This window comes from Odocoileus virginianus, unplaced genomic scaffold, assembly GCF_023699985.2.
Source record: "Odocoileus virginianus isolate 20LAN1187 ecotype Illinois unplaced genomic scaffold, Ovbor_1.2 Unplaced_Contig_3, whole genome shotgun sequence".
NCBI classification, from domain to species: Eukaryota; Metazoa; Chordata; class Mammalia; order Artiodactyla; family Cervidae; genus Odocoileus; species Odocoileus virginianus.
Window position 1 is genome coordinate 99,487 of NW_027224320.1, and position 26,084 is coordinate 125,570.

General features: G+C 58.2%; 1 protein-coding gene and 2 long non-coding RNA genes across 9 annotated transcripts; 2 read left to right on the plus strand and 1 right to left on the minus strand.

The window, feature by feature from the left end:
- Positions 1–3,470: 3,470 nt before the first annotated feature.
- On the minus strand, positions 3,471–16,022 carry KLF15 (KLF transcription factor 15). Of its 4 annotated transcripts, XM_020881450.2 has the most exons (4): positions 13,180–14,858; positions 12,351–12,426; positions 11,114–12,175; positions 3,471–4,559 (listed from the first exon to the last, which is right to left on the minus strand). In XM_020881450.2, the coding sequence occupies exons 2-4, from the start codon at positions 12,377–12,379 to the stop codon at positions 4,397–4,399; spliced, it is 1,254 nt and encodes a 417-aa protein (XP_020737109.2). In that variant the 5' UTR covers positions 12,380–12,426; positions 13,180–14,858; the 3' UTR covers positions 3,471–4,396. The 4 variants fall into 4 exon arrangements, with proteins under 4 accessions (XP_020737109.2, XP_070319627.1, XP_020737118.2 ...); XM_070463526.1 differs by lacking the exons at positions 12,351–12,426; positions 13,180–14,858 and adding an exon at positions 15,864–16,022; XM_020881459.2 differs by lacking the exon at positions 12,351–12,426 and having other exon boundaries at positions 13,180–14,857.
- A 25-nt stretch (positions 16,023–16,047) lies between these two features.
- LOC139033809 (uncharacterized) lies at positions 16,048–21,132 on the plus strand. The gene is made up of 2 exons (XR_011486282.1): positions 16,048–16,682; positions 16,849–21,132. It is a non-coding gene; the product is annotated as an uncharacterized lncRNA (long non-coding RNA).
- Positions 21,133–23,373: 2,241 nt separating this feature from the next.
- On the plus strand, positions 23,374–26,045 carry LOC110129811 (uncharacterized). Of its 4 annotated transcripts, none has more exons than XR_011486283.1 (2): positions 23,374–25,026; positions 25,530–26,045. It is a non-coding gene; the product is annotated as an uncharacterized lncRNA (long non-coding RNA). The 4 variants fall into 4 exon arrangements; XR_002311619.2 differs by having other exon boundaries at positions 25,789–26,045; XR_011486284.1 differs by having other exon boundaries at positions 23,374–24,981.
- Positions 26,046–26,084: the final 39 nt, after the last annotated feature.

Sequence of the window (26,084 nt, forward strand, 5' to 3'; positions counted from 1 at the left end):
CCCATCGCACCTCCGGGGAGGCGGGCACCGCTGCCAGGAGCCTTCAGAGCAGGTCAGGGGGCGTGGTGCCAGAGCGGGGGTCACAGGGGCTCATGTGGGGGTCATGTGGCCCCACCCCACACCCAGGAGGTGGTGCTTTGCATCCTAGGATTCAGTGCCCCCTCCCGAACCTGGAACTAAACCACCTGTGTGTTCAGTTGCTGACTCGGCCGAGGCTCCCTATGAGGAGAGCGGCGCCTTCAGTCGCCTCCGCCCCACCCCACCCTCCCGCCTCTTTCTTGCACAGCACAGTGTCTGGGAATCGAATGTTGACCCTAATTCTCCTGTGTCACCTGCATCAGTCTCCTACTGCCACTGTGAAAATTCCCAGAAAAGTGGTGCTTGAAACAACACCCATTCCTCCGCTCGCGGTTCTGAGGTCAGACAGAGAATCAAGCTGTCCGCACCGCTGTTCCCCTCCAGAGGCTCCAGGGCAGAACATCTGCTCGCCTCTTCCCGCTTTCAGGGGCACCTTGCCCCTCGACTTGCAGTCCCTTGCTCCCCCTCCTCAGTCAGCAGAGTGAGAGCTCCCAGCCTCTGACCTCTGCCCACCACCTCGCCTCCTGAGCTGCTCTAAGGCAGCAATGCCCAACCTTTTTGGTACCAGGGCCTTGTTTCAAGGAAGACGATTCTTCCATAGACTGGAGTGGGAAGGATGGTTTGCGGATGCTTCTAGCACCTTATATGTTGTGATGTGATCGTGATCATTGGTACCTGCAGATGCTCCCCAGAGCTCAGCTCCGCCACTGATTGTCCGGCCTCAGATTCTCAGAAGGAGCCGCAACCCAGACCCCTCATGTGCTCAGGTCACAGTAGGGTTCGCGCTCTTAGGAGAATCTGACTCCCTGGATGATCTGACAGGACATGGAGCTCAGGTGGAAACCCCAATGATGGGGAGAGGCCGTAAATACAGATGGAGCTCCACTAACTTGCCTGCACTCACCTCGTGTGTGGCTGGGGGGCGGGGGGGACCCTCACTTTAAAGGACCCATGTGACTACCTCGGGCTCACGAGATAATCCCAGATAATCTCTCCTTTCTCCAGTAGTCATGTATAGATGTGAGAACTGGACTATAAAGAAAGCTGAGCACTGAAGAATTGATGCTTTTGAACTGTGGTGCTGGAGAAGACTCTTGAGAGTCCCTTGGACTGCAAGGAGATCCAACCAGTCCATCCTAAAGGAAATCAGTCCTGAATATTCATTGGAAGGACTGATGCTGAAGCTGAAGCTCCAATCCTTTGGCCACCTGATGCGAAGAACTGACTCATTTGAAAAGACCCTGATGCTGGGAAAGATTGAAGGCAGGAGAAGGGGATGACAGAAGGATGAGATGATTGGATGGCATCACTGACTCAATGGACATGAGTTTGAGCAAGCTCTGGGAGTTGGTGATGGACAGGGAGGCCTGGCATGCTGTGGTTCATGGGGTCGCAGAGAGTCAGACACGAGTGAGTGACTGCACTGAACTGAATCTGGACTTGACTTGATTACATCTGCAGAGTCCCCTTTGCCACAGAAGGAAGCATAGTCTCAGGTTCTGGAGATTAGGATGCAGACATCCTTGGGTGAGATGGTTGGACGGCAACAGCAACTCAATGGACATGAGTTTGAGCACACTCTGGAGATGGTGAAGGACGGGGAAGCCTGGCATGCTGCAGCCCATGGGGTCACAAAGAGGCGGACACGACTGAGCGACTGAACAACAACAACAATCCTTGGAGCCAGTATTCTGCTGATGACTTTTTAACTTTAAATTGTATATTTAACCTCTATGTCTTATCCCAATTTTAGCCATAGCGCTTGCTTACCACCCACGTCATTTGCTCAACAAATATTTGTTTGGGGAGCTGGGCTCAGTGCTGAGCATAACAGGCAAAACCCTTCTTCCCGAGTTCATGTTCTAGTGTGGAAGAACAGATAATACACTGAATGCGTGAGTAAATTATGTTCCCAGTGCAATTGATTTTTGGATGGTAATTTGGCAAAAGTTACTGGCCTGCTCTTTGACCCAGCAAACCCACCATTAAAAGTTGTATATGAAGCTATGTGCAATGTCTGTTCTGTTTTGTATCATTACATATCACAGCAAACATGTGGGAACAATCTTAAAGCTAGTTAATGGTAACTTACCATTAAATTTAATTGATAAGTAAATTGTGGTGCCCAGAGACCAGAATTTACAGCTCAGTATGATGATACATATTCTAGGATCTGGATTGACACAAAGCCTGTCCGTGTGGCACACAGTCTACGGACAATGAGTAAACCACGTGCTCTAAACTGCCTTCTCACAGGCAGAGGCATCTCTGGGGCACAGGGGACCCAGGAGGCGGCCGACAGCACTGCACATCTCCCAGTGCTCACCTAACTGGGCCTCGACAGAGGCCGGCCGGGGGCCGAGGACCCAAGCGGGTGGCCGTTGAGGACGCATGTGGAGAGGTGAGCCGTGTCCAGCTGGCACCCAGGCGTGTACACACACGTGCTCACGGATCCTCCATGTGACTGTCCTCAGCCCCCAGGACCCGTGTAACTGGGCCGCTTCTCTATGGATGAAGAAGACACCTCTGTGGGGATGGACGCCTCGCTTCCCCAGGGCATGTTTGCCCCCAGGGAGTGTGTCCGGTCAGGGTCAAAGGGCACGGGTCACAAGGCGGGTCCTCGCCCCAGGACCAGGAGGGATGGGGCGTCCGTTCTGCACTTGCGCTGTGCTCTGCTGGACAGACAGATGGCTACAGCAGGAGGTTCCCAGGTCAGCGGGGACGAGGGCCTGCACCGCAGGAGACACGGTGCACACACACACGCGCACGCCTCCCTCGCATCTCCCCTGCAGACCCGCGGGGCTCCACCTCCAGCTCCAGGCCCGAGGCTGTCACTGACAGCCCCCAGGGCACGTGGACAGAGAAGCAGGCTGGTGCCGGCCCGAGGCCTCATCTGCAGAGCTCACGCTAGGCACTGCCTCCACCCAGTCAAGACGCTTGATCCGTTCAGAATTGCAAGTGGCCATCACGTGCCATTTCCCGGAAGAGTTGTTTGTCCCTTTCCCGGTGGATACAGTGGGCACATAATCGATGCTCAGTGCACTGCACACAAGGTAGGAGGTGCCGAGCAAGGCCTCAGACAGGAGCTCAGCGGGGTGGCGGCCCTGCGGGCTGGGCCCGCCTGTGGTCTCTCCCCACAAGTGAGCTGGGATCGGGTGGCCATGGGTCTGTGGAGCAGACAGCCCTTGGGACACAGAAGGAGCAGACGCCCAGCCTCGGGTGCGGAGGTGGCGGTGCAGGGACCCTGCACTGGTGGACCAGGGGCCGGACATCCACGGAGCCCTTGTGTCGCTCGGGGTGCAAGCCAGGGTCCCCCACATGTGGCAAAGCAGATTCAGCCCCCAGAATCACTCCACTTCCCGGCAGGGACAAGGAAAACAGCACGCCAAAGCCAGAGTTATCAAGTTCTTCTTTTTATTGGCAAATATATTTTTATGAAGGACAAAAGAAAATATACATAATTGTAACATATGTACACCAGCTTTATAGATTTTATTTCAAATTTACACAATGTTGGTATGTTATTAAAAGATTTTATGTCAATGCACCTATGTACATTTTATTTACATACATTCATAGGATGTGAAATAAACCTCTCAAAACAAACTAGTACATTTGATATTAATTTCTAGACAAAATAAGGAATGCACTTCTAAATCAGGATTTGGGAGGCTCTACATAGCTCTTCTACACCAGCCCTCTCCTCCTGAAGGTGACCCGAGGTGCCTTCTGGATTTGTCTGCAAACAGGACGAGGGGATGGGCCACACGGCACCGTCAGCCTGGGGCAGACCTGCGTCTGTCCGTCTGTCCTGCATGTTTAACTCAAGCACATGCACTGCCACCTTGCCGAGAGGGGCCTTTTCACCCAGCCCACAGCCACCGGGCGGCCAGGTCCCGCCCCTGCACCGCCCCTGTCCGCCCTCTGGTGGTCAGGCCGGGGATGGAGCCACGCCCACGCCATAGTGCAGCCTGGACTTCTGGCCTACTTCCTTCTTCCCTGCAGGCTCCCTCCGGGAACTGACATTTCAACACTGCGCACTTCTCCTTCCCCGGCAATCGAGTGCTGGCCCCGGCCCAGGCGGGGAGCCCGGCGGGAGGGGGGTGGGCCTCGGAAGGCGAGGGGCGTGCAGGCTGCCTCCGGCCGGCGCGGGCGCCTCCGGGTCCCCGGGGAGGTGGCGGTGCTGAGTCCGCACCCCCGGGCTCCAGGTGGCCCAGATGGGCGTCACGTCCCTCCAACGGGGGCTGATAACTTATTGCTACAGAGCGCCGGGCGGAGGCGGAGGCCGCTAGGGGGCGGGGGCGGGGGCGGGGGCGGGTCAGGGCCGCTGCAGCCGGCTGCTGCGCGGGAAGCGGTGCACCTTGACGTGCTTGGACAGGTGGTCGCTGCGGGCGAACTTCTTCTCGCACACGGGGCACTGGTAGGGCTTCACGCCCGAGTGCGAGCGCCGGTGTCGCGATAGCTCGTCCGAGCGCGAGAACCTGTGGGACAGGGCAGTCAGCGGCCTCGCCCCCGCCGCCCAGCGGAGCCTGGGGTCCGCGGGGAGGGCGCTGAGCCCACCCTGCCCCTCCCCCGACACCCCTCCAGGGAGGCAAGAGGGGCCCGTCCCCGTGCTGTGGCCTAAGGGCAGCTGGTAACCCCACAGGCCCCCCAACTGCAGCTGTGTCTCAAGCCCCTCAGACCAAAGTGTGGGGCTCTTGGGAGCATCCTTCCAGGCAGCCCCCCAACCCGGGGCACAGGCTAGGGCAGAGGCCCCACCCAGCCTGCAGGGGGCGGGCCTTTGTCACAGCAGAGGAGGGGTCCTCAGACTTGACCCCCCAACTCTGGACCCTGACTGCCTTCCCAGCAGCTGAGAGGTCCCCAGACGACTCCATGCCCCACAAGGTGCTCAGAGACCTCCAAGGTAGCCCAGCTGCCTCCCTGTCACAGCCCCAGTGTCTGCTGCAAAGGAACAGTGGCCACGGACCCCAGCTGACCACAGGGCTCAGCTCTTGGCACAGCTGACCTCAGGGACTCCAGCCTCTCCTCACTCCCGAGCTCCGTCCTGGCAGCGAGACCCCACCCTACGCACACACGCTGTGTGCTTTGCGCTCTGCCTGCACAAACTGCCCTGAGCCCCTCCCACCAGAGGACGTGTGCCCAAACCATCCCCTCCGTCCGAAAGGCTCTTCCCACTCATCCCTTAGCCCTCAGCGCAAACGTCACGTCCTCAGGAAAACCCTCCAGGATTGCATCCCACCCACAGCCAGGGCCTAGAAGCACTAGTCATTCTCCCTGACCTCTACCACTGCTGCGACTTTAGTTTCCAAGTTTTTGATGAGCATCAGTCTGAGCCACTAGACCGTCAGCTCCATGAGGAAAGGCAAGTGCCCCGTGGCCAGCCCAGCACCTGGCGCCTCAGGTTCTTGGTCTGTGCGTTAGCGACAGAGCACCTCAGGAGGATGGAGAGCTGTCAGAGAGGCAGCCCTCGCCAGCGCCGGGGCGGGCAAGCACCCAGTGCACACTGCGCACACACACAGGCCACACTAAAGCCTCTGCCTGCAATTGCAGGGGGCCTGGGTTCGATCCCTGAGTCGGGATGATCCCCTGAAGGAGGGCATAGCAACCCACTCCAGTATTCCTGCCTGGAGAATCCCCATGGACAGAGGAGCCTGGCGTGCTACAGCCCACAAGTCACAAAGAGTCGGATACGACTGAGCACGGAGCACACACATGCATGTGTGCACATGCTCACCCACGTGAACACACGCACACAGGAGCATCAGGCCCAGCACCCCGTTCCTGGACCCACGCCTGAGAGGAAGGGGGCGGTGCCTGCAGCAGCCATCCCCGCCCCACCAAGGAGGGGATCGGAGGCTCAGCCGGGCCTGACCCTCTGGGTGGAAGCCCGGGACCCACAGCTGTACGGGGAAGGCTGAGCGGGTGCCTCAGCCCAGAGGCGCGGAGGACAAGCGCCACCTCCCTCACTCCCCTGATGCCCAGAGCATGGCCAGGTGCCAGTGCTTGGAAGCTGGTGTTCACATCACAGCCCAGGTGCCCAGGCACAGGGCACAGTGCCATCAGCACCTTTGAAAATAAGACCCTGGCCCATCTGCCACGAGAGGAAACCGAGGCACAGAGATGCAAGACCCTGACCCAGGGTCAGCGGCCACAGAGTGGCCAAGGCCAGAGCAAAGATCCCGCCCTGGTGACCGCAGGCAGCCTGGCCTCCCCCAGAGCGGGCCGGGTGCCTCGCGCCCCTGCAGCTCAAGTGGGTGAAAGGAGCACCAAGGTTCCGGCCGTCAGGGGCCAACCCGGGACCACCCACCCCGGAGGAGTCAGGGCCCCCAGGGCAGTGGCAAGGAGGCTCCGCAACGGCCCCGAGCCCCCGCCTCCCCCAGCGGCACAGGGTCGGTCGGCCTCACCCTCCCGCTCAGGGAGTCGAGACCAGCCCCGCTGGAGACGCTACCCCGGGGAGGACGTGAGGACAGGGGCAGCGGGGAAGCCAGATGGCTCGGCGCAAGCCCGTGCAGCCCCGAGTGAACGCAGGCCCGTCCCGGGCCTCGGGGTCCTCTCTTCCAGTGGGGCCTTTGGGCTCTCGTCCACCTTCCGAGGCTCATCTCAGAGGCCACAGTGGGCACACAGGGCAAGCAGCCTCTTGTCAGGAGACGCCTGGGAGGGGTGCGGAGTGGGGACAGTGGCCCCAAGAACAGCCCCCCCATCTGCATGCCCCCTCCCCCCTCAGGGTCCTGTGACCTGAGCCCCCAGACAACCCCCCCCAGCCCACACCCCCATGCCACCTTCTCCCAAACCACATCCACATGGGATGGGGTGGTCGGCTACAACTCAGCCTCTGCAGGCAGCGGGCCCTGCTCCTCCTGCCGGGACTGCCTGGCAAGTCGCCAATCTCTCGGAGGTGCTCTCTGGGCACAGGGAAGGGCATATCGGGTGCCAGGACTGAGGGTGCAGAGCGGGTGTGGGGCCCACGGCTGTGAGCTGGGCCCTGGTGAGTGTCGACCACGATCCCCACGGCTGGGCTGTGGGGAAGCACAGGTCCAGGGGGCCCTCGGTCAGCCAGAAAGCCGTCACTGTGAGCACCCAGGCCAAGGGCGGTGGTGGGAACGTGGCGCCAGGTTGTGCGTGGAACAGCGCAGGGCTGCAACCGCAGGCAGGGCTCGGGGGCCTTGCTGCAGCCACCGGCCCTGTCCCGGCCTCCCCGTCTCCAGGGCCTCCTTGTCCACTGTGGAGACCCAGGCCCCCCCCCCCCAACACGGGGAGCTGGCACACCCCCAGGGGTGGAGGCAGGAGGGCGCTCTCCTCGGAGGGGACAGGATGTCCCTCTGCAGAGAACAAGGGAGGCTGGTGTCCAAGAGGGAAGCAGGAAACTTCTAGGCAGAGGCCGACAGCACCTCCTACACGCGCAGCCTCAAACTGGCCAATCCGGCCCCAGTCTCATCCCGGCCTCCGGAGCCGCGTCCCTAAGCGGAAGAGCAGGGACTCCGGGGTCCACGATCAGACGCCGAAGGAAGTGGCGGGAGGTTGCCCAGGCCAGGGATGACCCTGGGGGACAGAGTTCCTGGCCCTCAGTGAGCAGGACACAGGACAGGTGCTGGATGGAGAGAGGCGGCTGCTCTTCGCCAGGACCACCAGGAAGGAGAGAGTCTGGGATGCAGAGCACCCACTGGTAGGGCAGGCGTGGTGCAGGGGGCGGCCCACCCCCTCGGGAGGTGTGGAGGGGCTGCTGCAGGGCGGGCTGGGCCTACGACCTGCCAGGTGGGGTGGGGCGGGGTGGGCAGGGAGCCTGGGCCGAGCCCCTGCCTCAGCCACCTCTCAACCGGGTGATGGTGAGAACCGCCTGCTGGCTCCAGCCATGTTTCCTTTCTCTAAAGTGGCGCGGCAGAGGGTGAGATGTTGGATGGCATCATCAACTCGATGGACACGAGTCTGAGCAAGCTCCGGGAGTCGGTGATGGACAGGGGAGCCTGGCCTGCTGTAGTCCATGGGGGCGCAAAGAGTCAGACACGACTGAGCGACTGAGCAACCACCAAAGTAGGACGACAGGCTGACGCCTGCTCACAGGCTCAGTGTGACGCGGGCGCCTGCCCAGCACCCCGGGGCTGTGTCTCACTGTCCCACTCCTCAGCCCTTCCCTCCCAGCCCAGAGCTGATGCCTGGCCACTGACGACCTCGGGGAAGAGACAGGACTCCTGGCACACGAGAGCACTGCCCACCGAGAGGCGTGGCCAGCCTGGCCCTGGGGCTGTACGTGGCAGAGGCATGCTGCCCTCACCACGGCGGGGTGCGCTTTGTCGCCGAGGTGATGACTGGGTCTTTCTGGGCCTCAGTTTCCCCCTACGTAAAACGAGATGGTGCCAACAAACCACAGGGGTGCTGGGAGGCCTCGAAGAGACCGGGATTTGGGAATGACGGAGCCAGAGTCATGGCAAGACTAGCGACAGCCACCCCCGGAGAGGAGTGCTGGAGACACAGGCCACAGGGGGCCATGACAGCCCGCGCTGCCCGAGGGAGGCCGGCAGGCAGACCAAATGAGCCTGCGGTCCAGAATGAGGCATCTGGATAGGAGTCTAAGTGTACCTGAGAGGAACAGAAGGCCTGAGGGGGCGGAAAGGTAATAAGTCCCTCGTGGAAGGAATCATGCAAGCCAGGGTGGGGATTTGCAGAGGGGAGCCCAGCTATAAGACCCTCAGGACAGCGCCTGGCACTCAGTAAGTGCCTGGTGAGCTGGCCACTGTCACCTTCTCCCCTGTCCTGTCCTGACGGAGCTGCCCCAAAGTCGGCCCACCCTCGCACCCACGTGCTGGAAGGATGGCCCTCGGTCGCGCAGCCGGCAGTTACGACCACGTGGACGGGACAGGCCAGCTCATGGGCGCATAAGCAGCAGTTCAGGACCCCTGAAGACCAACCGGCGAGACGGCCCCCACGAGGGCAGGTGCCCTCAGCTCCCTGCCTGGCAGGGCCGCTGCCTCGCAAGACCCGCACGTGACCCCGTGAAGGCCAGACCCAGACCCGGGAGAAGCCTCCTGTCTGGCTGATGGCTCCCAAGGGCTCCGCGAGACCTCACGGTGCCAAGCTCCCACCATGCCTCCCCGACTCGGGGGTCCTGGGCAAGACCACCCAAGGGCTCAGGCAGTGCAAACCTGAATGCCCACCATGAATCCCACTCTGGGTTACACACCTCCCCCCATGGAGAACTCACTCCCTCCAGGGCCGCTGTGCTGGGGGCCAAGACCTGCCTCCCTGACGCCCTGGGCCGAGGGTCCCATGTGCCCTCCAGGACAGCCCGGAACACAGGTCCTCTTCTCCCGGGGAAGCGGCCAAGCAGGTGGCCTTGACCACGACTAGGCCCTTCCTCCCAGCCTCAGTTCTGGGGGGTGGACAGTGCCTGGGACTGTGAGGCTGCCCACAGCCCCACCCCCACCAAAAAGACAACACTGGCCTGGGAGTCTCCGGGTGCCAGCCTGCAACATGGGTGCTGCCCAGTGGAAGTGGGCTGACCCCTCCCCGGTCCTCCTCACACTCTGACCTCCTCTGAGAGCAGCACACGACCAGGACGATCCCTGCACACATGGCCCTGAGGGACAGAGACCACGAGCAAGCCTTCCACTCGACAGAGGAGGAAACAGGCTTGGCCAGGGGACCACGGGAAGACACCGGCCAGTGGGCAGAGCAGGGCTGGGGTCCACTCCCTGCCACCAGCCGCCCCACCCTCGGGGTCAGGATGCTCCCTGCTGCGATTGGGCCCCCGCAGGGCCCCGGGTCTGTCTACTGACCCCGGCTTCCCCGCCGGCCGGCAAGCCTGCCCTGAAGCACACCGGCCAACTCTGTCCGATGCTGTGGGCAGTGCAAGGCTGGAGCTGGGCTCCTGGAGCCCTCAGGGCTGTGGGTGCCAAGGCAAAGCCCCTTCTCTGGCCAGCTCACTGCTCCACGACCCCGGATGCTGGGCACAGGGCTCCCATCCACCCAGCCTCGGCCTGCCACGACTCTAGAGGCCAGCACCTCCGGCCCAGGGCCAGTTCTCCCCTGCTCTCAGGAGCAATTCCATCCGGAAGCACGGGGTGTCATGTGCACCCACACACACGCATGGGGCACAACCATGCAGCATGCACGATAGCGTGTGGTCACACATGCCCCTTGTGAGGTTCAGGTCTGCACAAAGCCAAGCGTGCCTCCCACCCCCTCACACACGGAAGCCATACTAGGCAGGACCGAGTGTGCAAGGAACACGCGCACCTCCTGGGCCAGCCAGCCTCCTGCAGGGGGGCGTCCTGAGCACGTCGCCCCTGACCTGCACTAGAGCCTCAGGAACAGTTCCCTCCCAAGAGGGCGGGCCTGCCGGGGGACTGGGGGCGATCCACGGTGGTCCCACCCGCTCCGCCCGCCCAGGGGCTCGGTGACCCTGGGCAAGCCACCCCCCGCTTTGAGAGCTGGTCCCGCACGTGCACCGAGCAAGGTCCGGGGAGCAGTCTCCCGCTTCTGGCTCGGCACCCGAGCCCGGAGCCCTCCGTGGCCTCTCTGGCATCTCCAGGACAGCGCCAGGTCCCCCAGGACGGCCATCAAGCGGCTGGGCCTTCAGGCTGCGGAGGTGGCCGCCTCTGGCCCCTGGCTTCGACCCCATCAGCAAAGGGTCACATTACTGAGCGGCTCTGAGCCTCCGTGTGCTCAGCGGTGAAGGGGGGTGAGAGGTGGTACTTACCCTTGGGGTGCTGCGGGGGTGCACGGAACGGGGGCGCGCAGCACGGGAATGCCGCGGGGACACGTGGTGCGCAGCCACCCCCCGCGGCTCTCAGCAGCCCCGGCGCCACCAGGGGAGCCCTCTGCGTGGCCCAGCCCCTCCCTGGCACAGCCGCAGCCTCACCTGGTCACCATGAGACTGAACACCAGCAATCAGAGGTACACAGGGACCTCTGGGCCTGCCCACCCCCTCCCCGCCCTAAGCAGCCTTATCCAAGCGCGGACTCGGTCTTGGCCACGCACCCCGGGAGCAGAGGTGTGTGGGCCCTGAGCAGCAGCGCCTGGCTGCCGCTGCTATACTGACCTCCAGCCACAGCCCGGCCAGGTGCAGGCGAAGGGCTTCTCGCCCGTATGCCGGCGCAGGTGGGCCTTCAGGTGGCTGCTCTTGGTGTACATCTTGCTGCAGCCGGGGAAAGTGCACCTGTGCATTTTGATGAGTTCGGCCGCCGGGTTCTTGGGGAACTTCTGGCCAACGAGGAGGCCTGTGGAGCCGGGCCCCAGGGGTCCTGACCCAAGGGGCTTGGCTGCAATGGGCACAGGGGCGATGCGCACGAACTTGGAGGGCAAGCTGAGGCTGGATGAGGGCAGCACCTGGGGCACAAGCGTGAAGGTCTGGCCCTGGATACTGACCAGCAGCTGCGCCACCTTGACGGCCTCGGGGGGCTGCCCCGGGGAGGCAGGCTCGGTGCCTGACTCCTGCTTCACCGGCACCGGTTGGATCTGCAGCAGCAGTGGGACTGGGGTGTCGGGGGTGGGGCCCCCAGCCGGGCCCTGGCTGCCAGCTGCACCGGCCCCCAGAGGTGAGGCACAGCGCTCTCTGCCACCCGCCCCGGGGTGGAGGTGGCCCCTGTGTGGCCCGGTGGAGAGCTGGCCACAGGCGTCCAAGTCCTTGCCACTGCCCTCTGGGGCCTGCTTCACCGCTGGCTCCATGTTCTCCTCCAGAAACTCTTCGATCTCCTCCAGGGTGGGTTGGAAGGGCCGAGGGACGTCATCGGGGTCGCCCACCGGGAACTCGGGGAAGCTGAAATGCTCCCCCTTCACGGGGGCCGGTGTTTTCCGCCAGGCCCCCCAGGCCATGGGGCTGCCGTGAGCCGCAACGCCGCCGCCCAGGGTGGCCTGGGACAGCAGGAAGTCCAGGATACTGTCCTGGCCCTTGGGCCCCCGGCCACCGACGTAGCAGGAGCACAGGGTTTGCGAGTCGGGGCTGGCACAGGAGCAGAGGCTGGAGGCATCACTGTCGTCCTCGGAGAGGGGCGAGGGCAGCATATGGTACGCCCGCCCGTCACCCAGAAAACCAACGGGGCGTTTCAGCGACGAGAAGGTCTCGTCTACTGGGAGCAAGTGGTCCACCATGCTGGCCTGGCGGCTGCAGAGAAAACCAAGAAGGCCCCGTCAGGAAAGCAGCACAGTCAACCCCCTCCTCGGAGGCTCCTGGCCCCATGCCGTGGCCAGCCACAGCCTCCCGCCGCCCCAGGCCTGGATCCTGCCTCCATCCATCCGATGGGGGAACGCTGCAAGCGTGTTTTCCGAAATTGCACCACCTGTTTGCAAAAGTGCTCTCCAAGCCCATTGCACAACCCGGCTCTTGCGGCTTCACACAGATTTTTCAGAACAATTCTGAAAAGGAACACGCATGTCTGAGTGTGAGTGCATGTGAGGGAGAGGGTGGGTGTGTGAGGAGGCACTCTGCACCCCAAATGGCCAGGTGGGAACCCCATCCAGCTGAGCAGAGTCACCATCATCCCTGAACAACTGACCTCAGTCCCGTTCCTGCAGAAGAACTGCCGGCGGTGGGTGGCGGGGCGGGGGTTGGGGGGGAGAGGCGGAGGACAGCCACATGCCCTCTGACCCCCTGTTGCTGCAGCTTTGGTAGGGTTGCCAGATTGAGCAAATAAAAATAAAGGCCACCCGGTTCAACTTGAAACTGAGTTTAAAAAATGAACAACTTTTAACAGAAGCATGTCCAAACATTGGATTCAGCAAGCTTATACTAAAAAATTGTTTCATCTGAGACTCAAATATAAATGAGGAGTTTGTATTTCAACCAGACAAGTCTACTCTGAGGCATAAATTAAAGATCCCCTCAAGTGCTGTCTGACCACCTAAAAGGGGGCAGCCCACCCACAACCCAGTCCTTGGGCCCCTCCCATCTCAGCTGCCTCTCCAGTGAATTAGCGATGGGCCTCCACCAAGCACCCTCCACTGGACTGGGCACCTTCAGAGGCTTCACCAGCAGTAGAAGGGCCCTGCCTTGCAACAACAACTCAGGGAGAACGCACTCAGGTCCCAGGGCCCAGCTACTCCCACCTTTGACTCACAGCTGCCTGGTGGGCGATGAGACCCCCAGCTGGCACCCCGTGGAGCACTTACCCAGCTCACGCCGCCTCCCTACCAGACCAGGGCCCCCGTGGTGCAGGCTGGGCGGTCGGGTCTGGTTGTGTTCCCAGCCCCTGGTGAGGCTGCTGGTGCCCAGGAGGGGCTCAGGGCACGTCAGCAGAGAGGACAGGGGCAGGCTGAAGGCCATGCAGGTCGGTGTCCAAGGAGAGTCAACAGTGGCTGTGACAGGGCCACCCCTGCAGACCTTTGTCCCCACCCAGTGACCACAGCCGGTGTTTACTGAGTTGAGGAAGGGGAACGATCTGCAGCTAAAGCAGACAGTCTCGGCCACCGGGCACCACATCCGCTCCCACTACACCCATCTCTGTCTCTAGCACTCGGTCGGGCCCGGCACTGCCCAACATTCGGCAGGCCCAGCCAGCGCTCGGGACCTCCCAGGGCCAGGCCATCCTCAGTCGTGACCTGGGGCCAGTCCTTGCTCCCCCAAACCCCAGTCACCCCACCTGTTCCGTGTGTGATGACCCAGCCAGGAAGCTTCACTAAGCCCCAGGAAAATAAGGCAAGGTGCAAGTTTGCATCCAGGGCAGTGTTTGCAGGAGAACGTTTGGCTTTTTAGCTAAGGATTTTAAAGCTGAGAGTTTTAAAATATACACTATTCACTGAATCAGGTGCTGAGAAGGCATGAAAATGCCAGATAATGTGAAGAACAGAGCCCACACTCAGCCTGAGACCCCAACCTCCACCCCATCGCCCACACTGAGCTGCTGTCTCTGCAGCTTGTCAGCTGTGTGACCTCGGGCAGGCGGTGCTCGCTCTCTGTGCCATGTGTTGGGTGGGATCCTGACAACCGTGCCTAGTTCCTGGGTTTTTGTAAGACCGATGAGCTTACACATGCTGAGCACTCGCTACAGGGACAGACAGGCAGCACCAGCCATCAGGGTGTCTCAAGGGTGAGGTCGTGGTCTTTCTCCCCTCTGCTGCCATGCTGAGGAACCCGGGGACTCCAGTCTTCCTAGAACCAGGCAGGAACCAGGCAGAAAAGGCAGACAGCGCCATGTCCCTGCCCTTGAAACTCTCCCCAGAAATGTGATCACTACCTGACTATTCCATGATATTGAGGAATTACAGTCAATATTTTTAAATGGGATGATGTACTGTGGTTGGTACATACTTTTCAAAGGAGGCCTTACATTTTAGACACATAAACTAAGATATCCACGATTAAATGATATAAAAGAAATAAGGGGGGAAATAAGTACAGCAGGACAGGGTAGGCGGGAACTCAAGAGATTCCCAAAGGAATGGACCCAGTCTCCTCCAAGAAGGCTGGTCTGCCCCAGACCACTGCTCCACCTGCCCCACTCACAGGCTGTGCACAAGCGCACCAGCCTCACCGCCCCAGGCCAGGGCCCCAGCACTTCACTCTCCAAGGACCCCTCTTCCCAGCCTCTAGGAGGGAGCCCCTGATTTAGATCCCTCAGCTCTGAAGTCACTCCCTGTGAGGCCTCCCTCCCTGCCCACCACCCTCTGCTATACCACCCTGCATCATAGTCTTCCTAACAGTTGCTACTGCAGTTATGTATTTACACACTTCGTTCTCGGTCTCCCCACCAGAATATAAGCTGTTTGGACTGTCTATCCCCGACTCTGAAACAGGACCCTGGCCGAACTTTGCCGACAGAGTGCAAAGACCCGGGGGTGGGGGCCGCAGCAGACCGCCTGGGCCCTCGGGCAGGGCTCCTCCGCGGGGAGGACGCGAGCACTGAGAGCCCACGGGACCCGCGGGGCGCCGGGACCGGCCCTGAAACACAGCAGCACGTGGCCCGGCCAGCGACGCAGGCCGCGGGGCGGGGGGGGAGGGAGGGGGGACGCCCTGTCCCGGGCAGCGTCCCTGGCCGTGGCCGGACTCCGCCCCTCCCCACCCGGCCGGCCGGGCCTGCTGTTTATCCTCCCGGGGACACGGCGGCCGCAGGAACAACATGTAATTGATAACAAGCCCAGCGCCGGCCAAGGGCCTTCCATTGGGTCAGCGTGCAGACCACGGCGGGGGGGCCGCCCTTCAAAATAAGAGTCCCGCGGCCGCGGTCTCGCACCTGTGGGGCGACTGGGCTCCCCGCGGTCCGCCAGGTCCCTGGAGGCGGCGGAGGGGCTCCAGGGCTTCAGGCACCCGGGGACCCGTCACCTCTGGGGCCTGGGCCGGCAAACAGTGGGGGTGGAGGGAGGGCCCGAAGGGACCCGCAGAGGGGCGGGCGGGGGCGCGAGCTCCTGCCGCGTGACTGCGCGTGCGGGGCGCGCTGAGGGCCGGGCGGGGGACCCCGTTCCGGCTCGCGTGGGGCCGCGCGTGGGAAGGGGCGGGGAGAGCCGGGAGCCGCCTCCCCCGGGCCGGCTGCGGTGACCGGCAGTAACCCGTCCGCCCGCAGGCCCCGCCGCGCCCGCCATATGGGCGGCCGGCCCGCAAAGCGCGCGCGGACGCGCGGGGCCAGGCACCGAGGCTGGCGCGGGGACCGGGCCGGTGGGCACTGGGAATCGCCGTCCCGCCCGCCAGCCCCAGGCCCTGGCCCCGGCCCCGCACCGGGGGTCCCGCTCCGCCGACATCTCCCCCGACTCTCGCGCGGAGTCCGGACAGTAGTGCGGGCGCCCAGCCCGGCGCGCAGAGGGCCCCCCGCGCCCTCGCCGGGCCCGGTCCAGGCGTGCCCGTCTTCGCCGCGCGCCCCTACCTGAACTCGGCGCGGCCGGCCGGCGGCCAGGCCCGGCGGTCCCGGGCCCACGCGGGCTGCGCTGGGGGCGGCGGCCGCGCGTCCCGCACTCACTCGCCTCGCCCGGCCCGCGTCGCTGCGGCCGAGCCCCCGCCGCCGCCGCCGCCGCCGCCGCTTCTAGGCGCTCACTCTCCGGGCTCACGTGACGCGCCGGGCGCCGAGAAGGCTCGCAGGAGGCTCGGCCTCGGGCGCGCGCCCCATTGGCCCGCGCCGCGCGTCACGCGCCCCGGCCCCGCCCCCAGCCCCGCCCCTGTCTGGCCAGGCCCCGCCCGTTGGCCCGGGCAGCGCGTCACATGCTCAGGCCCCGCCCCTCCCATGTCCAGGCCCCGCCCCCGCCCCGCCCCTCCAGTCGCTTTGGACTGGTAGCGGCGGCTCCGGAGGTTCTAGCCCAGGAGAGAACGAACGCGGGCCTGGCCTGGGGCTCCGAGGGGTTCCACGCGGGCTGGGAGCCGCCGAACAGCCCCGGCCCGACCCTCCCTACCCCGCTCCCATCTGCAGCCCCGGGCGGCCCACAGGCAAAGCCAGGACTTGTCCGGGACGTTGCTGGAGAGATGCGGGCGAGCGTCCGGTGAGCCGCCAGCCCGCTCGGGACAACGCGCTCGCTCGAGTCCGCGGCAGCCCCCGGGGGACAGGAGGCGCGGGACGCTGAGTGACCAGCCCTGGAGACCCGTGCGCTGAGGGTGACACCCTGCGCGCCGTTTACCCAAACCTGTCGTGTTCTCAGCCAACATTTTACGGATGAAGAGGACTCCGAGGCCGCGGTCCTCCCAGGCACAGCTGGTAAGGAGGGAGGCGGGTGAGCAAGCAAGGTGGTCCATCCGCGCTGCCGAGATGGCATCTTCCAGACAACCTCGATGGTGGCCTGGGAGTGCCTTCTACAGAACGCACACATCCTTGCCTCCTGGTGTGGGAGGCGGGCAGCATTTCTGATTCTGTTCCTCTCCAGGACACTGCTGGAGCCACAACTGATAGCTGGGTCCTGTCTAGGCTCTCCGGAGTGCTGTGGGTCTGGACTCTCAAGACTATGCAGGACACTGGACCCTGCATCCTGGGACCCTCCCCATGCACACCGCAGAGCCACGGGTACAAATCTGGCTGCCACCAGGGGCCAAACTGAGGCTCGGTGGGAGGGTTTGGAGGAGACTGGCCTCGAGATCAAGGATGGTGATGTTGCTGTCTGCACCGCCTGAACATTCATGCAGGCCCTGGCCAGCACCCGCAGAACAGACCCAGCTCACTCCTTTTTACAGAAGAGACAGAGGTCTGCAGGGTTCAAGCTCAATGCCTGGTCTCTGCAGGTGAGAGGCGGACACATCCCTGCCTGCCATCAATCCTTTGCTCCTCACACATTCTCAGGCCAGTCTTCCCCATCTTCTCACTGACAATCACACCGAAATTTCAGAAGAAGCTTGGAAACAAAGGCGCATCCATAGCTTCAGCACACCAGGAGGCTTCTGCACAGGCTAGCAAGAAGCTGAGCAGAGACAGTCAGGCACTGTATGGCTGTCACTTACATGTGGAATGCAAAAATGGAAACGCGGTGAAGGACAGGGAAGCCTGGTGTGCTGCAGTCCATGGGGTCGAAAAGAGTCAGACACGACTGAGCAACTGAACAAAAACAGTAGAAAAAGAGATGAGGTTTACCAGAGGACGGTGAGGGGTGGGATTGCAGGAGGGTGATCGAAAGGGGACAGACTTCCAGGCAACGATAAATAACTAGGGATGTTATGTTGCTGTTGTTCAGTTACTAAGTCATGTCTGACTCTTTGTGACCCCATGAATTGCAGCACACCAGGCTTCCCTGTCTTTCACTGTCTCCCGGAGTTTGCTCAAGCTCATGCCCATTGAATCGGTGATGTAACATACAGCATGATAAATATAATTAATGCTGCTGTGTGTTATCTATGGAAGTCATTAAGAGACTAGAACCTAAGAGTTCTTATCACAAAAACCTTTTTTATTCCTCCTTTTGCTTGTATCTCATTGTATCCATATGAGATGCATACTAAACACTGCAGTAATCACTTTACAACAATGTGAATCAAACCATTATGTTGTATACCTTATGCAATGACATGTGTCAATGATGTCTCAGTAAGACTGGAGAAAAATAAGGAAACTGGAGAACAGTCAAGATGCTGCCTTACAGCCTGAGTCAGATCACGTCGCTTCTCTGAACACTGAGCGGCTCCCGCCTCCCACCGTCTGCAGTACCCTGCAGGGTTGGCCTCCATCCTGACCCCGACCTTTGCTGCTCTCGTCTCACCCTTGCTGACATCACTGCAGCCACACTGGCTCCCCGTGGCTCCACAGACATTCCAGATACGATCCCACCTCAGGGCCTTTGCATTTGCTGTTCCTGCTGCCTGTGTAAGCACGTCCCCATGGCTCCATCGCCCTCTCCAAGATTTTATTCAAATGTTACCTTCCGTGGTAGTGGCTCAGAAAGTAAAGAATCTGCCTGTGATGCAGGAGACTTGGGTTTGATCCCTGGATCAGGAAGATCCCCTGGAGGAGGGCATGGCAACCCACTCCAGTGTTCTTGCCTGGAGAATCCCATGGATGGAGGAGCCTGGCGGGCACAGTCCATGGGGTCACAAACAGTCAGATACAAATGAGGGACTAACACTACCTTCAGGTACCCTGCCTTGACCACCCCGTCTCAAATGTTCACATTCTCCTGATATTTCCTCTTCCCCTATCCTGTTGAACTTTTCTTCCTGGTGCTTCTTCCCTGCTAACATATTATATATTTTGCATTTTGTTTCATTTGCTTTCTCTCTCCTCCAAAGAATGTAAGGTCCACCAAAGCAGTGATCCCTGTCCTTTCGGTCCCTTCGTATCTCCAGCACCAAGCACTCAGTAAGTGCTCCATTGTGGAATTAATGAGTTTCTGAAAGACTTACACATGGTCAGCTTGGGAGAAATTAAACAGTGCTGAGGAATCACTGCCAAACAGGTTAAGGAGTTGGTCACTGGGGAATTTAGGAGACCCGTTTCCCCAGAGAGACCCGGAACACCCCTGGCCAGTTTCTGTGGGGCTGCTCAGTAAAGGTGCCCCTACCTGGCTCATTCTCCCCTCCTGGTCAGACCTGCTCACCCTTCAGGTATCAGCAGCCCCTGAAGTTCCATCTCAGCCTTGCCTCCCACAGCAGGCTGGGTCAGGCTCACATGCCTGTGCTTCGCAGCCCAGGGCCTGGAATAAGAGGGCTCCGACAATGTGTGTGTGGACTTAACGAGTAAGTGAGTGAGTGAGGACCCTGGCAGCCCAGGCTCTGTGAAGGCAGGAAGTGTATGAATCTTGGTTTCACAACATCCCCCTCCCTGGAAGGGCCTTGATGCGTGCCTGATAGATGGGTGGCTGAGCTTTTTGGGGGGGCTGGGCCATTTCTTAGTCACCCCAGGAAGCCCACAGTACCCAGCTTGGGGAAGGGGAAGTGTGTCCAGTAGAATGTCCCATGATGGAGAACGGTGTCCAATAAGGTGCCGTGCGTGGCGGTGCTGCCATCAGACAGTCTGCTGGGGCTGGCAAGAAGGGCAGAGAGGACGAGGCCCTGTGAGGCCAGAGGGGCTGGCAGCAGCCGTGGAGGGTGCTCTGTGACACAGGCCAGCCGCGACGAGACAGGAGCTGTGGGGGAGCAAGGGAGAGCTCCCGCAGATGGAAAGCGGCATTGTCTTCACGGAAACCCGGGCGAGGCTGATCTGAGAGCGGACGTAGCTGAGAACCGCATCGAAGGGCAGATGGACAGTGTGCGAGTCCACGGCTAAGCTGGATGTCCCCTGGGCAGGAGCCAGGTTCACGTTCAGAAACAGGAGGAGGGACACCGCTGCCCAGGCCCCCCTCGGGGAGGGGCGTTGGTGGGGTGACTAGTTAATGAGTCACTCCTGCCCAGCCAAAGTCCCCAGGGTCAGCATGTGCCTTGCGACCGGCCGAAGCCTCGCCTCCCATCCCCTCTCCTGGGCCACTGGCCATCACCTTTCTGAGCAAACCACAAGGAAGCAAGGGTTGGGAACCGACTGCACGGGCGGCTTCCCGCTGAGGGGGCACCCTACAAGAGACCTGGGCTGATGAGAAGACCCCGAAGGCGACACCCCCACCAGAGTCGGGCGGGATTCCTCCTCACTTCAAACAGTGAGGGCAGGACGGGGTCAAGTGGAAAACAGACCTCAACAGAGCATGCAAATAGCCTATCGCTGCCAAGGGAAGTATCTAACCTCACCACTGATCCCAGAGACGCCAAATACCCTTTCATCCAATTGATCAGGATATTTTAGAGTGATTCCACTGTTGGAAAGACGTGAAGTTAGTACCTTCCCAGGAAGCAACCTTGAATTCTGTACAGCAGCCCTGAGTCAGTACATGTCCTTTTAGAGCCTGAGCCTAAAGAAATGATCGGATTCGCATTCAGATTTATGAACAGACTTCTCAATATTACTGACACTTGAGAAAAATTGGAAACCAGCTAAAGCCCAACAAAAGGAAGAAGATGGTAATGAACCGTCTGTGTAGCAGAATACCCTTTGTCTGTCTCAGTCAGGGTTTTGAAAGGCTTGTTCACTCGGTCAGTCGTGTCCAGCTCTGCCACCACGGACTGCAGAGCACCAGTCCCTCTCCGTTCATTACCTCCTGGAGTCTGCTCAAACTGACATCCAGTGAGTCACTGATGCCATCCAACCATCTCGTCCTCTGTCGTCCCCTTCTCCTCCTGCCTTCAATCTTTCCCCAAATCAGGGGATTTTCCAGTGAGTCAGCTCTTCGCATCAGGTGACCAAAGTATTGAAGCTTCAGCTTCAGCATCAGTCCTTCCAATGAATATTCAGGGTTGATTTCCTTTAGGATGAACTGGCTTGATCTCCTTATAGTCCAAGGGACTGTCAAAAGTCTTCTCCAGCCTTTCTGCTCAGTTGCTCAGCCGTGTCTGACTGTTTGCAACCCCGTGGACTATAGCCCACCAGGGTCCTCTGTCCATAGTATTTTCCTGGCAAGAATACTGGAGTCAGTTGCCATAGTTTAAAGACTTCTCCACTCTTTAAAAGACTATTTGATGAAAGTTAAAGTGAAAAAAAAAATGCAGGATGCAAAAACCTATAAAGGTAGTATTCTGGATATGATTATTTAAAGAAAAAACATTTGTAGAAGAAGAAATAGATATCAAAGTATTTACAGTGACGATTTTTAAGAATATTTACTTTGAAGTGATGAAATTAAAGTTTCTTTTTTTAAGCATTATCTCTTTCACTTTTCCAGATTTTCTAGAACGAATTTATATTACTTCTATAACCAGAAAAAAAATACGGTTCTGCTGTAGGGTGATGGCCAAAAATTCCTCCAGTTCTTAAGTAAAAGTAGAAGACACATTGTTTTCATTTTCACCAAGGACTTTATTGAACAATATATTCACCATTTTGTTCCACTACCTTCTGCCATTTTTCAGGCAGCTTCATAATTCCATCTTCCTAAAACTTTTTATCTTTTTGAGCAAAGAACTCTTCCAGGTGCCTCTTACAATCTTCCAGGCAATTGAAATCTTTTTCCATTATGAGAATTTTGTAAAGATGGAATAGGTGGACATCCAAAGGTGCGATGGCTGGTGAGTATGGAGGATGTATCAGAACTTCCCAACAGAGCTGTAACAGTTTTTGACTGGTCGTCAAAAAGCATGGGCTCTTAGTTATCCTGAGGGAAGATTGCACATCTTCTCTCGGCCAACTCTGGAGGTTTTTCATCAAGTGCTGCTTTCAGCTGGTCTAACTGGGATCAGTGCTTGTTGAAATTAATTGTTTGGTTTCCTGGGAGGCCCTCATAACAGAGGACTCCCCTCCAATCCCACCACATACACGACACGCCTTCTCGGATGAAGACCGGCCTTGCTGTGTTTGATGGTGGTTCATCCCACCTGCCCCACGATCTCTTCTGCTCCACAATATTGTATATCATCCACTTTTATCACCCATCACAGTTTAAAAATGGAACATTTTCAGTATGTTTTGAGTAAAGAATCACATGAAGAAATATGATCAAGAAGGTTTTTGCTCACCTTGTGTGGAACCTAGACATCAGTGTGAGAATGTCACCCAGCTGGTGCAGATGATTTTCAGTGCTTGATGTGGGTATTTTGAGTATGGCAGTGTCTCCTGTGTGGTACGATGTTGATTATTCTCTATTAACATCTTGATTGGATCCCTATCTGCTTTAGCTGGTCTACACAATGTGGAGCATTGTCCAGCGAGAAGCCTCCACCACGAGCTTCACAGACTGCCTTTGACACGTTCCATCAGTTACAGCACCACCCCCACACTCTGCACAAATCAGTTTTTGCATTTCAGTTCCATTTTTACCTTTCATGAAATAACAAAGTATAGTATGCCAAAAATGTTGCTTTTTTTCTTCCATCTTTGATATTAAAATAGCTACACAAAAATGTACAAATTTTGATTTTTTTTTTAATGCATCCTGGTATGACAGCTGTCACACTACAACCTATCAAAATTGCTTCGAATGAAATTAGAGACAACTAAGCCCTACTAGAACCATCTTACAGGAAAAAACAAATGACCATTTTGGTCAACCTAGTATGTCTGATTGTGCAATTTAGTGTGTTATTTTTGAAATAGCTTCTTAAACTGGTATAAAAGTTATTGTTCTCACTGCCCAAAACATCAGAAAGTACAGACAAGTATAAAAAAGGAAGGACGTTCATAATCACACCATTGTTAACATTTCTTGCTATGTTACAAAAACGGAAAATTGAACTGCTTTGGAGCCTTTTTGAAAAATGTGACTAAAAGTGCATGATGTAAAATTGCCATCAGAGCCATCCAGGTGCGCAGTTTGTGGTGCGAAGTGTGCTCACGTCGTGGGGCAGACGTCAGCACCATCTATTTTCAAACTCTTTCTTCTTTCCACACTGAAACTCTGCCCACATTGCACACTTTTCTCCGCCTCCCTGCCCCCAGCCCCCTGGGAGCCACCATGGTATGAACTTGACTGCTTCAGGCCCCTCGTGTGAAGGGAATGACACAGTACCTCTCATTTAGTGACTGGCTCGCCGCACTAGGCATGATACCCTTAAGGTTCATCCATGTCGTCACGTGTGTCAGAATTTCCTTCCTCGTCACAGGTGTATAATATTTCATTGTGTGTATAGGTCACATTGTTGTTCTATTTGTCCATCAGGGGACACTTGGGGGTGCTTCTGGAGCTTTTTAAAAACAGCAATAGATGTATGCTTCTTCCTATGCCAATAATGAAGAGCTGATGCTTTCAAACTGTGGTGCTAGAGAAGATTTTTGAGAGTTGCTTGGACAGCAAGGAGATCCAACCAGTCCAGCCTAAAGGAAATCAGCCCTGAATATTCACTGGAAGGACAGATGCTGAAGCTGAAACTCCAGTCCTTTGGCCACCTGATGCAAAGAACTGACTCATTAGAAAAGACCCTGATGCTGGGAAAGATTGAAGGTGGGAGGAGAAGGGGACGACAGAGGATGAGATGGTTGGATGGCATCACCGACTCAATGGACATGAGTGTGAGCAAATTTGGGGAAATAGTGGAGGACAAAAGGAGCCTGACACGTTGCAGTCCATGGGGTCACAAAGAGTCAGATCTGACTTAGCAGCTGAACAACACGACAGGTTAGTAGCTGTCATTTACAAGAATCGCCTACTCTTCCTAGAAGTGGCTGCATCATAATTTACTTGGTAGATCCATTCCTGAAGGACATTTATGTGGTTTCCAGGTTTTCACAATCCTATCAGTTCACTTCAGTTGCTCAGTTGTGTCCGACTCTTTGCGACCCCATGGACTGCAGCACGCCAGGATTCCCTGTCCATCACCAACTCCCAGAGCTTGCTCAAACTCATATCCATCGAGTCGGTGATGCCATCCAACCGTCTCATCCTCTGTTGTCCTTTTGTCCTCCCACCTTCAATCTTTCCCAGCATCAGGGTCTTTGCTAATGAGTCAGTTGTTTGCATCAGGTGGCCAAAGGGCTGGAGTTTAAGCTTCAGCATCTGTCCTTCCAGTGAATATTCAGGACTGATTTCCTTTAAGATGGACTGGTTGGATGTCCTTGCTGTTCAAGCGACTCTCAGAAGTCTTCTCCAACAACACAGTTCAAAAGTATCAATTCTTTGGTGCTCAGCTTTCTTTATAATCCAACTCTCACCATCCTATACAAAACTGCAGTAAATCTCCCCAGTGGGCACATGTTTGTCTCCTTATTCTATAACTTCTTACAAATAAATGTGGAAGGTGAGGTATCTGAGTCAAAGGGTGTCATTAGATTTGATATTCATTGCCAACTCATCCTCCGGAGGCTGTGATCGGGTGGGATCCCTGCCGTCAGCGAGTCCTGTATCTCTCTCGGCGTTGAGTTACAGAACCACTTTACAAAACGTGATGCATTCTGGGGCCAGTTTCTGACAGCGATAGTCTGTTTGTTTTTTTCAAAAGGTGCCATTGCTTTAGTCTGTGCCCCCTGCATTCCTAGCAAAGTTGAGTGTGTTTACTGTTTTGATTGTCTCCCACTGGCAGTTGCGATTCTTTATGCGCTGCCCACTTCTGCCCTCCACTCTTGGGACCACACTGAGCTGCTTCTTCCTGGCAGGTGTGGATGCACGTGTGTGCAGGTATACAGATCCTGTGGTCACAGGTGTGGACACACGTGTGTGCAGGTGTGTGGATCCTGTGGTCGCAGGTGTGGACGCACGTGTGTGCGTGTGTGTGGATCCTGTGGTCACAGGTGTGGACGCACGTGTGTGCAGGTATACAGATCCTGTGGTCACAGAAGTGGCTGCGTGGCCTGGAGATGCTGTCACGGACACTGCCTTTCGTGTCCTGCTCTTGGGTGCTGGACACAGACTTTCCCAGGTCACCTCCCTGCACTGTTCCAGCCCAGTGTTTCCATTGGCCTCTTTATTCCAATGGAAACGAGTGAGGCGGAGCCCTGGGTGCCTGCTCCTCCCCCGTGGGCCCGGCCCCTCTCAATCCACCTGTGGGAAGAGAACTTTCCTTCTCTAATAGGTGAGCCTGTCCCAGAGGGTGTTGCCTTCAGAAGAGGATTCCGGAGAAGCTACCGGGTGAGGGGTCAGGTGGGCCCGTTTCAGGCAGTGCCGCCATCCCAGGTAACGGATGAGCCATCCTGGGACGGGGAGCCAGGATTGACGGCCTCACCACCCGAGCCCCGCCCGCAGTCTGCTCTGATCAGTCAGCAGAGCCCCGCCCGCGGTCTGCACTGAGCAGTCAGCAGAGCCCGCCCGTGGTCTGCGCTGAGCGGCCGCCAGCATCAGACTGCAGAGCCGGCCCCCAGCAGGCGCGGGCACAGCGGCCTTGACTTCTCTGGTTGAAGGCCTCCTGGCACGTCTCAGCTGGGATGGTGGGGAGGGCACATGGGGCCCATGTGGGCGAAGGGGCTGCGGGGTGGCCCTGGGGTGGCCCCGAGGGTGGAGCGTGGCAGGCACCCTGGGAATACGCCCCGTCCAACATGCAGGCACTCATTGGACACAGTGTGTGCCCAGGGGACAGTGCAGTATCCCGAAGGGCGGCCGGCCAGTCCAGTCTGAGATGCCACTCTCCTTTTGGGCTTCTCTCGTGGCTCAGATGGTAAGAAAATCTGCTTGCCACGCAGGAGACCCAGGCTTGAGTTGGTTCAGGAAGATCCCCTGAAGAAGGGAATGGCTACCCACTCCATTGCTCTATACTGGCAACAATCAGAAATTGACGTAAAACACCATTTATAGTTGGAAAAAAATACTAACCCTAAAAGGTAAATCAAAGAGGCTAAAAACTGCAAAACAGTTCTAGAGAAATCAATGAAGACCCAAGTAAGTAGAGAGAGAGTCTCCATCATTGGTCGGAAGACTAGACATTGTTACCTTTGTCCCCAGGTTGATCCATAGAGTCAATGCAATCTCACTCAGCTTCCCAGCCGGCTTTTCACAGACACCGGCTGATTCCAACACGCGTGTCGCAAGACCCCAGAGCTGGAGCAGTGAAAACAGCTTCGGGGGACAGCATCAGGGCCTGAAGCTGCCTGATTGCCAGCTAGTTTCATGCACTCGATTGCCCTCCTTCTATCTTCCTTGGTGTACTATCTGTTGAAATCTGCGTCCAGCTTGTAAAAATTAGACGTCCGTTGTCTTTACTACTTTGAGTTTTGAGCAGAGTGGCAAGGCTGTGTCAT